Source organism: Lampris incognitus, chromosome 20, assembly GCF_029633865.1.
Source record: "Lampris incognitus isolate fLamInc1 chromosome 20, fLamInc1.hap2, whole genome shotgun sequence".
Classification (NCBI taxonomy): Eukaryota; Metazoa; Chordata; class Actinopteri; order Lampriformes; family Lampridae; genus Lampris; species Lampris incognitus.
In genome coordinates this window covers 5,043,766-5,059,273 of record NC_079230.1, presented here as the reverse complement: position 1 = coordinate 5,059,273, position 15,508 = coordinate 5,043,766, and the positions used below count along the sequence as shown (strand labels likewise).

At 42.8% G+C, this 15,508-nt stretch overlaps 1 protein-coding gene across 1 annotated transcript; it reads right to left on the bottom strand.

The window, feature by feature from the left end:
* Window positions 1-173: 173 nt before the first annotated feature.
* LOC130130953 (oocyte zinc finger protein XlCOF6-like) lies at window positions 174-14,532 on the bottom strand. Its single transcript, XM_056300817.1, has 3 exons — window positions 14,115-14,532; window positions 11,249-12,869; window positions 174-285 (listed from the first exon to the last, which is right to left on the bottom strand). The coding sequence occupies exons 1-3, from the start codon at window positions 14,530-14,532 to the stop codon at window positions 174-176; spliced, it is 2,151 nt and encodes a 716-aa protein (XP_056156792.1).
* Between the last annotated feature and the right edge of the window lie 976 nt (window positions 14,533-15,508).

The window sequence follows — 15,508 nt, the reverse complement described above, 5'->3', positions numbered from 1 at the left end:
ACTAGCTAGCTAATATTAGTTAGCTAGTACTGATGTGCGGGTCGTCCCGCGGGTAGCTAACGTTAGCTAGCTAGCCAGCGATCCATATCAGGGATGTCGCCTCTCCAACTCACTGCTACTAGCCGAAGTTACAGCTGCGGATCCACAAACCTGAAAAACCCTCTGGCCGCGGCTCACTGGCTGATGCTGCCGAACCAGGTTCTGGGGACGGGGGCTGAGGCGGACTCCTCATGACACTCTTCCGTATGTCCATAGCTGGCAAGGCGGCTCACCGAGGCGACGCGACTGGACGTGGAAAAAGACACAGAAACACGACGTCGTCTTCTTCTTCTTCTTCTTCTTCTTCTTCTTCTTCTGCTGTTTTACTGGCGGACTACAAAACCAACATTAAAAGATTCATGCCGCCACCTACTGGAGCGTGTAACTTCATGACGTTAGTAAACCTGCTGAGTTTAAGTATTTGAATAAATTAAGCCTATTACACCTGTAATTGTTTGTCCTCTGTCTCTGACAGACCTTTGATGCTGCACCCCCTTTATCCAAACCGCTCATCCTGCTCAGGGTCACGGGGATGGTGGAGCCTATCCCAGCAGTCATTGGGCGGCAGGCGGGGAGACACCCTCGACAGGCCGCCAATCCATCACAGGGATAACCCCCCACACACACACACACACACACCTCTAGGGACAATTTAGTACGGCAGATTCACCTGACCTACATGTCTTTGGACTGTGAAAGGAAACCGGAGCACCCGGAAGAAACACGCAAACTCCACACAGAGGACGACCCCCAAGATTGGACTACCCCGGGGCTCGAACCCAGGACCTTCCTGCTGTCAGGCGACCGCGCTAACCACTGCTTTACCTACTACTACTATTACTACTACTACTACTACTACTTTCGGCTGCTCCCGTTAGGGGTCGCCACAGCGGATCATCCGTTTCCATTTCTTACTGTCTTCTACATCTTCCTCTGTCACACCAGCCACCTGCATGTCTTCCCTCACCTCTCATCTCATCTAATCGTCAGCCGCTTTCCGGGGTCGGGTCGCGCTGGCAGCAAGCTAAGTAGGGCACTTCAGTCGTCCTTCTCCCCAGCAACACCCTCCGGCTCCTCCCGAGGGATCCCAAGATGTTCCCAGGCCAGATTGGACGTGCAGTCCCTCCAGCGAGTTCTGTGTCTACCCCGGGATCTCCTACCAGTTGGCCATGCCCGGTAAAACTCCAAAGGAAGGCGCCCAGAAGGCATCCTTATCAGATGCCCGAGCCATCTCAACTGGCTCCTTTTGATGCGAAAAAGCAGCAGCTCTACTCCGAGCTCCCTCCGGATGTCCGAGTTCCTCACCCGATCTCTAAGGCTGAGCCCAGGCACCCTGTGGAGGAAACTCGTTTCAGCCACTTGTATCCGCAATCTCATCCTTTCGGTCACTACCCAAAGCTCATGACCATAGGTATAATCATATAATCATTCCTATTCCCGTTCTTCTTCATCACTCCCAATGAAAATCTTATCGTCTTCATCTCTGCCACTTCCAGCTCCACCTCCTGTCTTTTCGTCAGTGCCACTGTCTCTAAACCATATAACATAGCTGGTTTAACAACCATCTTGTAAACCTTCCCTTTAACTCTTGCTGGTACCCTTCTGTCACAAATCACTCCTGACACTCTTCTCCACCCACTCCACCCTGCCTGCACTCTCTTCTTCACCTCTCTTCTGCAATCCCCATTAATATGGACAGTTGACCCCAAGTATTTAAACTCGTATGCCTTCGTCACCTCTACTCCTTGCATCCTCACCATTCCGCTGTCCTCCCTCTCATTCATGCATAGGTATTCCATCTTGCTCCTACTGACTTTCATTCCTCTTCTCTCCAGTGCATACCTCCACCTCTCCAGGCTCTCCTCCACCTGCACCCTACTTTTGCTACAGATCACAATGTCATCCACGAACATCATAGTCCACGGAGACTCCTGCCTGATCCCTTCCGTCAACCTGTCCATCATCATTGCAAACAAGAAAGGGCTCAGAGCCGATCCTTGATGTAATCCCACCTCCACCTTGAACCCATCTGTCGTTCCAACCGCACACCTCACCATTGTCACACTTCCCTCATACATATCCTGCACCACTCCTACATACTTCTCTGCCACTCCCGACTTCTCTCGGCACCCTGTCATATGCTTTCTCTAAATCTACAAAGACACAATGTACCTCCTTCTGGCCTTCTCCATACTTCTCAATCAACATTCTCAAAGCAAACATTGCACCTGTGCTGCTCTTTTATGGCATGAAACCATACTACTGCTCACTAATTGTACCTCTCCTCTTAACCTAGCTTCTATTACTCTTTCCCATATCTTCATGCTGTGGCTGATCAGCTTTATACCTCTGTAGTTGCTACAGTTCTGCACATTGCCCTTGTTCTTGAAAATCGGTACCAGTATGCTTCTTCTCCACTCCTCAGGTATCTTCTCGCTTTCCAAGATTGTGTTAAACAATCTAGTTAAAAACTCCACTGCCATCTCTCCTAAACACCTCCATGCCTCCACAGGTATGTCATCAGGACCAACTGCCTTTCCACTCTTCATCCTCTTCATAGCTTCCCTCACTTCCTCCTTGCTAATCCACTGCACTTCCTGATCCACTATCCCCACATCATCCAACCTTCTCTCTCTCTCATTTTCTTCATTCATCAGCCCCTCAAAGTATTCCTTCCACCTTCTTAGCACACTCTCCTCACTTGTCAGTGCATTTCCATCTCTATCCTTGATCGCCCTAACTTGCTGCACATCCTTCCCAGCTCGGTCCCTCTGTTTAGCCAATCAGTACAAGTCCTTTTCTCCTTCCTTAGTGTCTAACCTCTCATACAACTCACCATACGCCTTTTTCTTTGCCTTTGCCACCTCTCTCTTCACTTTACACTGCATCTCCTTGTACTCTTGTCCACTTTCTTCATCTCTCTGACTATCCCACTTCTTCTTTGCCAACCTCTTGCTCTGTATAATTTTCTGTACTTCCTCATTCCACCACCAAGTCTCCTTGTCGTCCTTCCTACATGCTGCACAAAATCATCACTGAATAATGAAATCGTGGCAGGAAACCGCTGCCACCGGTCACTGCTTGGAACCCAGACCGTCGCAAGGCTCTAACCCAAGGTCCATGCTCGTCTATTTCCTGGAGTACACAACTAAAGAGTCTGTTCTCTGCTCCACTTGGAGAAAGAAAGAGATCCACTACGGTGGAAGAAGAGTCTGTTTTTGAGCAGCACTACACGACCAAGATACTCATGAAAAGAAAGGCGTACTCCTTCTTTAGAAAAGCACTTAAGGAGAAGGAAATTCGTTTCCAGACCCACTGAAATTCAATGTTCTTCGACATTGGCCCAGCTGAGTACAACAGCACGCAGGAGGGACGATTTGAAGAAAAGGGGATTCATCCAGTGGAGCTGAGACCTCCGTGCAAAACACACCTTCGGTGAGACCAAAACAACCTACCTGGGAAACAGCGCGCGCAAAATCACGCCAACGCCGAGAAGCCCGTCTCAAGCATATCCAAGACAAGCTCAAGGGGTTTCGACGCAACAAGGGTGCTTCATGAGGACTTCCTGTACTGTGAATGCAAGATTAAACTACAGAGATTGGTAAGATTATCATATCTAACACCAGATCTGATTGCATTGTATTGTATAATCAGGCGAATTTTCCTACTGCGACATGATCCAGTTAAACTGCTTGTATGTCTGGGTCTGGGAACTGAAGCCTAGTTTTCTATGTGCATCGGTCTGATGTCAGAGATATGTTGTGGTACAGGGAGGGGCACTTTCAGGGTTAAGGGGTTCCCCTCCCAACGTAGAAGTTGAGTTAACACTTCAAGGATGGAAGTCACGAATGTTTCGTTTTGTTTCACAGACATATGCTCTTTTGTTCAGGTCATTTACTTATGTTTGAATAATTGGGTAAACTTATACTTCACTGACTGAAATGTAATTGTAAATTTACGATTACAGGGATTTCTGATTCTACTTTAGAGATACACGCTTGTAACGACTTTCAGTAACAGAATCATTTATTACTGGCTGAATGTCTACCAACAATTGCATAAATGAATAAGTTGGTAAATGAATGAGCAGATGAATAAATGAGGCAACGATAATCAACTTAAATGGAAAACTACACTCACTGGCCACTTTATTAGGTACACCTTGCTAGTACCGGGTTGGACCCCCTTTTGCCTTCAGAACTGCCTTAATCCTTCGTGGCATAGATTCAACAAGGTACTGGAAACATTCCTCAGAGAGTTTGGTCCATATTGACATGATAGCATCACGCAGTTGCTGCAGATTTGTCGGCTGCACATCCATGATGCGAATCTCCCGGTCCACCACATCCCAAAGGTGCTCTATTGGATTGAGATCTGGTGACTGTGGAGGCCATTTGAGTACAGTGAACTCATTGTCATGTTCAAGAAACCAGTCTGAGATGATTCGAGCTTTATGACATGGCGCGTTATCCTGCTGGAAGTAGCCATCAGAAGATGGGAACACTGTGGTCATAAAGGGATGGACATGGTCAGCAACAATACTCAGGTAGGCTGTGGTGTTGACACGATGCTCAATTGGTACTAAGGGGCCCAAAGTGTGCCAAGAAAATATCCCCCACACCATTACACCACCACCAGCAGCCTGAACCGTTGATACAAGGCAGGATGGATCCATGCTTTCATGTTGTTGACGCCAAGTTCTGACCCTACCATCCGAATGTCGCAGCAGAAATCGAGACTCATCAGACCAGGCAACGTTTTTCCAATCTTCTATTGTCCAATTTTGGTGAGCCTGTGCGAATTGTAGCCTCAGTTTCACCCGGTGTGGTCTTCTGCTGCTGTAGCCCATCTGCCTCAAGGTTCGACGTGTTGTGCGTTCAGAGATGCTCTTCTGCATACCTCGGTTGTAATGAGTGGTTATTTGAGTTACTGTTGCCTTTCTATCAGCTTGAACCAGTCTGGCCATTCTCCTCTGACCTCTGGCATCAGCAAGGCATTTTTGCCCACAGAACTGCCGCTCACTGGATATTTTCTCTTTTTTGGACCATTCTCTGTAAACCCTAGAGATGGTTGTGTGTGAAAATCCCAGTAGATCAGCAGATTTTGAAATACTCAGACCAGCCCGTCTGGCACCAACAACCATGCCACGTTCAAAGTCACTTAAATCACCTTTCTTCCCCATTCTGATGCTTGGTTTGAACTGCAGCAGATCGTCTTGACCATGTCTACATGCCTAAATGCATTGAGTTGCTGCCATGTGATTGGCTGATTAGAAATTTGCGTTAACGAGCAGTTGGACAGGTGTGCCTAATAAAGTGGCCGGTGAGTGTAGAATCCAATAAGTGAGTGAAATGACTCAACTGGTAAAATACTAGATATCACTTAATTTGGCGATGGTGCAGCTTAGTAGGTGATTTCAGAACTACCAGAGAAGGCGGGGTGCTATGAAACGACTAAAATCTCTCTAAGGCTTAAAAGTAAGATTTCAGATTGCTATTTGACATCAGCTCTTATCAAAGGCAGCAGATTTGACTCGAGCCTACTCTGAATGGAGCATCGCTGCAGAGATGATGCCGTTCAGCTGGAGGTCGCTGTGGTCAGCGCCGGATGATACACGACTTCCGGGCGAGGATTTCCCACAGAGAGGCCGAGGTTACCCGGCAACGGTGTCAAGCTGTGACGAGTTCTCCACTGATATTCGCTATGTGTGGTATGTAGCGGACCCTGGGCCGGATCAGCCTGGGCCTCTTAGCAACAGTTAAACGCTGGTAGGCGAGACTGGTAGAGTGGTCTTTCAAGATTCAAGTCTTTCGCGACAATCAGGCGTTGGTCCATCTGGTCAAGAGTAAAAATAGCAGTCTGCTATGCAGAATCTAACTGATCCAACTTGGCTGAAATAGTCAAAGTAGTTTTGTTGGCCAGATGACAACACTTCCAAAAATGATCACACGCGAGGCTTATTTTGTACTACAAAAATGTACTTACTCATTTGAAGGGAGATACAAAAACGAGGTTTGTTAAAAAAAAAAAAGGAGTAAAATAATAAGTTGAGATGCGCACAGCTTGGTGAGAGAAACAGAAGAAGAAAGAATTTAAGAACAGATATAAAATTCGGAAACAAAAAGGGAATTGAAATGAGGGAAAACTCAGAAAAAGACTAAAACTTAAGGACAAAGGCTGGACCGGCTTTACATGTCCTTCTTTTCTGGGATTGTCACAAGACGGATGAATAACTTCTGCACTAGTTGAGAGCCACCTCCTCACTCGTTCTGTAACCTGCGCGACAGGGGAATGGGCCTATGCTTGCGCAGGGACAGTTTACAGTCTAATGTCTAAGTTCAGTGGAGATTGGTGTAGGTTTTTTTCTAGACCAGATTCTAGTACTCACCCCAAAGACAACACACACACTCGTGGGTATAGTTTACAATAAAAAAAACCAATTTATTTCAACAGTTCAAAGTCAAGTTATTTCAATATCAATACTAAATGAGATGTGTTATATTATATATATATATGCTATATATATTACTCTATTATACTTTTTAAAAGTTCTTCCTAATATTCTACTTATTGTCTATATCTATCTATATTCTATTTTATACCCTTCTAATATATTACTTATGCAGCCATATTCTACACTAACAATTTAAACAAAATAATCCAAAATAAAGTATGAGTGCACTCAAAGAAAATAATAAAGAAAAGAACAGGGGGAATGATTCAGTCTTCCAATCTGTGCAAGGTGCAATGTCCAGATCCTACCACAATCACAGGGGCAAGTTAATGTAGAGGGCGATGATGATGAATCCAAATCCAGGGCGATGATGGGGGCAATCCAAAGGGGGTATCCAAGGGTTCCAAAAGGTGTAGCAAGGGGGGGGGTTGTTCAGGGTACTAAAAAACCAGTCTGCACAAAATTGCACAGATTCCTTATCAATTGCAATCTCTATCAAATAATTACAAACAAAATAAAAATACCCAAATCTAGAGTCAATTCTCAAAATTGAATCATTTCCTACATATAACTAATATGGGGCTGAATGACAACAGCCTATTGCTGTAAGAACAGTTAAAACAACGTCATCGCAGCCAGGCTGCGTGACGGTCAGGCGGCACTAGCAACGTGAATTCACGTCTAGCTGGTTGCTATGGTTTCCATGGATGCCATGTAGCCCGAGTTGGCTCGGTGGCTAGTGGCAACTGGAGCTTACAGTTTTTTTTAACAACAAGCATATTATTATATTAAAATGTCTAACATTCCTATATCAAATAAACCCTATGGATCGGGTGTCCTGACTGGTTTTAAAGCTCTGAATCATATGGGAAACTGCTAAGGATCATAGATATACGTTTTAGCTAGGTTAGCTTAGCAACCAATCGAAAATTGTCAGTCTTTAAACTTCAAGATTTTAAACTCTTAGCTCACCAGGATTCCAGCAGCGTACAAAACACAAGAGACAAGAGTCTTCCTTCTTCCTTCAACAGGAGACCATCTGTCTTTGGATAAAATCAAGATATCCTACGTAAATGGCTAGGATTCCATGGAACACAGGAAGCTGTTTACTTTTAGCTTTGGCTAGCGGCTCACCAAGGAAGCTTCGTGATCTTTATGTCGTAGTTCAAATGTCCTGTAGTTCAAATATCAATAATTCAAGTATCCATAGTCAAAGTTGTCCGTATTTCTAAATGTCCGTATTTCTCTTCTCTTCCAGTCTTTCTCTCATCGGATTCATTCTCTCTTCTCTATTGTTGACGGTTGTTTTTATGGTTTAAACTCTGTAGCTCGTGTGCCTCCTACTAGTGGAACTTACATACGTCACAGGGTACATGTAATCAAGTGGGTTACAGTTCCATGGTCTTAGGAGAAAGGATTATTTGACTTAGACTATACACACAGGTATCACATACCCAGTTTAACACCATGGCCAACCGATAGTTGTTTCGGTGTTAAATGACGAGACGAGTCATGAGTGCTGACATACTCTTTTTATCTGGCTCGGAGCGCAACAACATCCGGGTCACAACGCCCCTACAGCGATACACAGCCGGTAAAGCAGCACCACCTAAATTCCAACAGGTGGCAGTAACGTGCCATCTAAGACCCGTAACAACATGGGAAGTATATTTCAGTGTACTGCATAAAACATCGAGAACATACAATTAAACAGTAACGGTTCCATCACATTAAATACTAATCCAAAATGATATTCCAAACTAATTACTAGCAAGATGTTCCTACACTATTCCTATATATAATAACTGTTCCTATACTATTAGTATATGAACAGAAGCTTATCTACTAACAACTCATAAAATTACAAACTTATGAGATGACTAAATGAATAACATCAATAAAATAAAATGAAAAAGAATATGATAAAATTAAGTAATAACATACTGTTAACAGAATAGTTTGACCAGAGATCTAACCACTTATGGTCACTAGGTGGCAGTATAGTTACATGGCAGGAATGCAGTTAAAATCTTAAATCAAAACCGCAGTCAATTTAAGTGATAGTCATGGGAGTTAGATAATTGTTGATGAACTCGTTTGCTGAGTAATATTAGTTGGTTCACTAGAGGGTTAAACAATTAATTCAAATCACTTCAGACATGTACAGAAACACGGAGTTACATTTAAAGGAATGTTTGGATTTATGACTTGAGATAAGGTTACCACCACTTGGCACAGACAGGGGATTTGGTGTGTGTGCATGTGCGTGTGAGAGAGACCGAGATAGACAGAAGAAATTAGGTTTGAATTGATAAATTTAAGTCACTGTCCTGATAAAAACGATATTAAAGTATTTAACCTCGAACACCTCGAATTAATGCCTCCATCATATTGTGGGGTGAGGAAGTTGTACTTTACAAAGGAAAGGGTTCTTTGTCTTGTGTGGAGATAAGGTTAACTCTTCTTCCTGTGATCAACCAGTAAGAAAACCTGGAAAGGTCACTAAGTGGTCCCATGTCCTGTTTTAAATCTGATAAACAAGTCAAGCATGAATTCCCGGGAGAATTCCTCATCTGGTGAATGTCAATTTGTTACCTTTATGTGAACTGGTGAGTTGAAGGTAAGGTCACTGTACTAACCCACTTAATAAATTAGAAGCTCCTCATCTCTGGTGATCCCCCCCCCCACACACACACATGGGAAATCACCAGAGGAGATAAAGGCCACAGATACCAGGGCATGGAAACTCCTCACAATGCACGGAGGGTTCCACCCACAGTCTAACAGTCTGAGACTCTATGATAAGCGATACGATGGGGGCCGAGTGTTAGTGAGTGTCAGGACCACTATCCAGGATGAAATAAGGAACATCCATGAGTACATCAGAAAGACGGCCCCTCAGCATGAACTACAGAGTACCTCAGGCAGCAGAAGAGAGTGCAGAGGAAGAAGACGAGGAGGAGGTATCATGGAAGATCAAGCCCCTCCATGGGATGTACCATCGACAGATAGAAGACATAGCTGATATCAAGAAATCCTAGCAGTGGCTAGAAAAGGCTGGACTGAAGGACAGCACAGAGGCTTTGATCATAGCAGCACAAGAACAGGCACTCAGGACCAGATCGGTTGAGGCAGGGGTCTACCACACCAGACAAGTCCCAAGATGCAGGCTGTGCAAAGATGCCCCCGAGACAGTCCAGCACTTAGTAGCAGGGTGCAAAATACTAGCACACTGAAAGGCATAACCAAGTGGCTGGGATAGTGTACAGGAATATCTGTACTGAATACTGACTGGAAGTCCCCAAGTGCAAATGGGAGACACCGGCAAAGGTGGTTGAGAATGACAGAGCTAAGATCATGTGGGACTTCAAGTTCCAAACTGATAAGCAGGTGCTGGCTGACCAAACAGACATTGTTGTGGTCAACAAGGAACAGAAGACAGCAGTAGCCATCGATGTAGCAATCCCAAGTGACGGCAACATCAGGAAGAAAGAGCATGAGAAGCTGGAGAAATACCAAGGGCTCAGGGAAGAACTAGAACGGATGTGGAAGGTGAAATCCACAGTAGTCCCAGTGGTAATAGGAGCACTAGGGGTTGTGACCCCCAAACTGGGAGAGTGACTCCGGCAGATTGCAGGAACATGAGGTCTCTGTCCAGAACAGCGTGATCCAAGCAAGGAACAGCTAAGATATTGTGCAGAACCCTAAAACTCTCAGGCCTCTGGTACAGGATCCGAGCTTGAGGAAGACACACACCACCTGAAATAAAAGGGTGAGAGGAATATTTTAAGAGAGAGAGAGGTTCACATTTGAACTGATACCAGTACCTGGAATTTGGTACTGGTACCCAATGGTACCTTTTTTCGGTCTGTATTTTATTCAAATGTACTGACATTATCCCCCAGATATGTTTGAAAAATTTTCATTGTAAAATAAGAGTGGTTTTCTTCCTTCGCTCCACTCAAATGATGATCTGATCACGGCATGTGACCAGTTTTTTTTCTTCCACAAGCTGAGCCAAGTAATCCAGTTTTCTTCTCTGTGATATGTCATGTGTTTTGTCTAATAGTTCTGCTGAAAACATTCACCAGTCTTGACACAAACAGGGATTTTGTCTCTTGTATGTATTTTCACGTTTGTCTGCAGAAGTTTTTTTTTGGAGAAAACCCTTTACCACAAACTGAACAAATGAAAGGTTTCTCTCCTGTATGCGTTCTTATGGGTTTGCACACCTCCTCTTTGACAAGACCTTTTGCCACAGACTGAGCAAGCAAATGATTTCTCACCCATACGTATTCTCACGTGTCTTCAATTGATCGCTTCCACAAAACCCTTCATCGCAGACTGTGCAACTATATGGTTTCTTACCTGTATGTGTTCTCGCGTGTGTCTGCATATTTCCATTTTGAGAAAACCGTTTACCATATACTGAGCAAGTGAGCGGTTTCTCTCCTGTATGTGTTCTCATGTTTCTCCATATATTTTTTTTGTTAGAAAGCCCCTGACCAGATTGAGCAACTAAAGGGTTTCTCTCCTGTATGTGTTCTCATGTGTGTCTGCATATTTCCATTTTGAGAAAACCATTTACCATAAACCGAGCAAGAGAAAGGTTTCTCTCCTGTATGTATTCTCATGTTTCACCATATCTTTTTTTTTTTTAAGAAAACCCTTTACCACAGACTGAGCAACTAAAGGGCTTTTATAAACTAACTAACTAAAGGTATGCAAACCAACTAAACTAAAGGGTAAACTAACTAAAGGGTATGTGTTCTTAGGTGTCTCTTCACTTTTCCTCGTTCAGAAAACTCTTTACCACACACTGAGCAACTAAATGGCTTCTCTCCTGTATGTGTTCTCATGTGTGCCTTCATATTTCCATTTAAAGCAAACCCTTTACCACAAACTGAGCAAGTGAATGGCTTCTCTCCTGTATGTGTTCTTAGGTGTCTCTTCACTTTTCTTCGTTCAGAAAACTCTTTACCACACACTGAGCAACTGAATGGCTTCTCTCCTGTGTGTGTTCTCATGTGTGCCTTCATATTTCCATTTAAACCAAACCCTTTACCACAAACTGAGCAAGTGAATGGCTTCTCTCCTGTATGTGTTGTTAGGTGTCTCTTCACTTTTCCTCGTTCAGAAAACTCTTCACCACACACTGAGCATTTAAAAGGTTTCTCTCCTGTATGCGTTCTCATGTGTGTCTGCATATATCTATTTTGAGAAAACCATTTACCACATACTGAGCAACTAAAGGGCTTCTCTCCTGTATGTGTTGTCATGTGTCTTTGCATTTCTCCTCTTTGAGAAAACATTTTACCACAAACTGAGCAACTAAAGGGTCTCTCTCCTGTATGCGTTCTCATGTGTGTCTGCATAGTTCTTTTTAGAGAAAACGTTTTACCACATACTGAGCAACTAAAGGGCTTCTCTCCTGTATGTGTTTTCCTATGTGTCCTCAACTGTTCCATTCTACTAAACCCTTTACCACAGACTGTGCAACTGAATGGTTTCTCTCCTGTATGGGTTCTCATGTGTAACTGCAGATTTCCCTTTTGAAGAAACCCTTTACCACAAACTGAGCAAGTAAACGGCTTCTCTCCTGTATGTATTCTCATGTGTCTCTTCAAATGTTCGCGTCTAGTAAACTTATTACCACAGAGTGTGCAATTAAACGGCTTCTCTCCTGTATGTGTTCTCATGTGATTCTGCATATTTCCATTATGAGAAAGCCCTTTACCACAAACTGTGCAAGTGAATGGCTTGTCTCCTGTATGTATTCTCATGTGTCTCAGCATATCTCTTCTTTGAGTAAACGCTTTGCCGCAGATGGAGCAAGCGAAACATTGTTTCTTAATAGATCTCTGATGACTTATATCATTGTCATCTTTTGTATGCAAACTGGACCGAGGTTCTCTAGTTTTGTTCCAGTCATCATCACTGTCCTCAGTCTCACTTTCACAATAGTCTGAAGGGATGGACTCACCATCACGAGTTGGTTCTAAATCACCATCCTGATCTAGGTTACAGGCTGGTTCTGACAGTCCAAAGTCCTCTCCATCAAGTTCCGTTTTCATCTGTTCAGTTGAAGTATTGTCTGATGGCTTTGCCTGTTTGTCCTCCTCAGTTTGGCTTTGATGACGCTGTAAGGAATGAGGTTTCTCTTCATCATGTCCACTCTTTACAGGGACAGGAGTGAATGGAAACTTGATATCAGTCTCCTCCTGTTTTTGAAGGTGTTCTCCCTCTTGGCTGGTCAAGAGTTTGTCCTGTTCCACTTTAATATGTGGGAGATCTGGCTCCTCCTGGACCAGACTGGGGTGCCACTCCTGCTTCACAGAGTGAACCTCCTCTTTAGAAACTATGAGCTGTTGGATGTCTGGAGGTGAGGGAAAAAATTAATTACTGGATGCTTTAAATTAAGTATTTAATACTCAAAATCAACCAGGATGTATTCTAATCAAGATGTTGTTTTAAAAGACCCCCCCCCAAAAAAAATTAAACCCACACTTTTTGATTTGTGCCTGCCAAAAAAATGATAAAGTCTCTTTCTCAGACCTACTTCATACTAATAATTTTTTTTCTGATGATCTAGTTATACAGCCTGTTCTAAACCTAAAGCTAGACTATTTATTTTATAGGCCTGGAAGACTCCTATTTCTTTTAGACTGAGTGTAATCAGACTACAAAATTGTCCGATTACGTATGATTACGACTACAAAATTGTTAAAACCCTTTAACACAAACTGAACAAATGAAAGGTTTCTCTCCTATATGCGTTCTTATGGGTCTGCACATCTCCTCTTTGAGAAAACCTTTTGCCACAGACTGAGCAAGCAAATGATTTCTCTCCTGTATGTATTCCTACGTGTCTTCAATTGGTTGCTTGTAAGAAACCCTTTATCACAGGTAGTACAACTATAAGGTTTCTCTCTTGTATGCATTCTTATGTATATCTGCACAAGTGTTATTTTAAGAAAATCCTTTATCACAGACTGTACGACTTAATGGCTTCTCTCCTGCATGTGTTCTCATGTGTGCCTGCATATTTCCATTTTGAGTAAAGCCTTTACCACAAACTGAGCAGGTGAAAGGTTTCTCTCCTGTATGTATTCTCATGTGTCTTTGCATTTTTCTTCTTTGAGAAAATATTTTCCCACAAACTGTCAGCTAAAATGTTTCTCTCCTGTGTGTGTTTTCATGTGTGTCTGCATATTCTTTTTTGAGAAAACCTTTTGCCACAGACTGAACAACTAAAGGCCTTATCTGCAATATGTGTTTTCCTGTGTTCAAATGTTCACTTCTACTAAACCCATGGCTTCTCTCCTGTATGTGTTCTCATGTGCTTCTGCATATTTCCATTATGAGAAAGCCCTTTACCACAAACTGAGCAAATGAATGGCTTCTCTCCTGTATGTATTCTCATGTGTCTCAGCATATCTGTTCTTTGAGTAAACACTTTGCCACAGATGGAGCAAATAAACCTTTTTTTTAATAGATCTCTGGTGACTTATGTTATTGTTATCTTTTGTATCTAAAACGGACTGAGATTCTCTCATTTTGTTCCAGTCATCATCACTGTCTTCAGTCTCACTTTCAAAATAGTCTGAAGAGATGGACTCACCATTACTAGCTGGTTCTAAATCACCATCCTGATCTTGGTTACTGGCTGGTTCTGACAATCCAAAGTCCTCTCCATCAACTTCCATTTTCATCTGTTGAGTTGAAGTATTGTCTGATGGCTTTGCCTGTTTGTCCTCCTCAGTTTGGCTTTGATGATGCTGTAAGGAATGAGGTTTCTCTTCATCATGTCCACTCTTTACAGGGACAGGAGTGAATGGAAACTTGATATCAGTCTCCTCCTGTTTTTGAAGCTGCTCTCCCTCTTGGCTGATCAAGAGTTTCTCCTGTTCCACTTTAATATGTGGGAGATCTGGCTCCTCCTGCCCCAGACTGGGGCTCCACTCCTGCTTCACAGAGTGAATCTTCTCTTTGGAAACTAAGACCAACTGGAAGTCTGGAGGTGAGAGGAAAAAGTGCATTACTGGATGCTTTAAATAAAGTTCTAAGCAATAAAGACTTGTAAGTGAAGTATTTCATACTCAAAAACAACCAGAATGTATTCTAATCGAGAGTTTTAAAAGACCCCCCCCCCAAAAAACCAAACACATACTTTTTCATTTGTGCCCACTGAAAAAAATTATAAGTTTCTTCCTCAGACCTGCTTTATACTAATATTTTTTTCTGACGATCTAGTTATACAGCCTGTTCTAAACCTAAAGCTAGACTATTTATTTTATAGGCCTGGAAGACTCCTATTTCTTTTAGACTGAGTGTAATCGGACTACAAAATTGTCCGATGTCCTGCTCCATACCCGTTATCGTGGTCGATACAATTTTTTGATTATTCTGAATTTAATTTATGTGGCCTTTGTTCCAGGCAATTTTAAGAATGTTTTCATGGCTAAAGAATGTTTGAAATGGAAGATTGACTTCTGTTCTTGGTCAACATCATCATAAGAGTTAATGAGGAACCTTGGTTTTTTTTTTTCATCAATGGGAAAATGCCATTTGTAAGAAAATGTTGGGCTGTAATCAAGTTCAGTTTCAAAGTTTATTGATGCGGGTGGTTGGGTTTGAATAGAATGTTGTCAAGCCACGGTCAGGTCCAAAATTTCAAGCTTGATTCAAGCTTTAATATTGACCATTTTCGAATACATAGGGTATCATGAATTGAACAAGTCCTGATATTTTCCATTCAAATTTGATCAATCTTTTCCACCATTTTGCCATTTACAGCATCAGTGCTGCCCTGCAAAGACATTTTTTAGGCCATCTTCCTGCATCCTAACTGGATCAGGTGAGGGACGTATATCTGACCTCGTTTATGGCAAATGAAAATATTTTTAAAAAGGGCCTGCCGTTATCGATGACCTTTTGCAGATCCCCAAATACCTATTTTGGAATGGATTTTGCGCATACAAAAGGTAGCTAGACATTTAGAATAGTCACAAATTT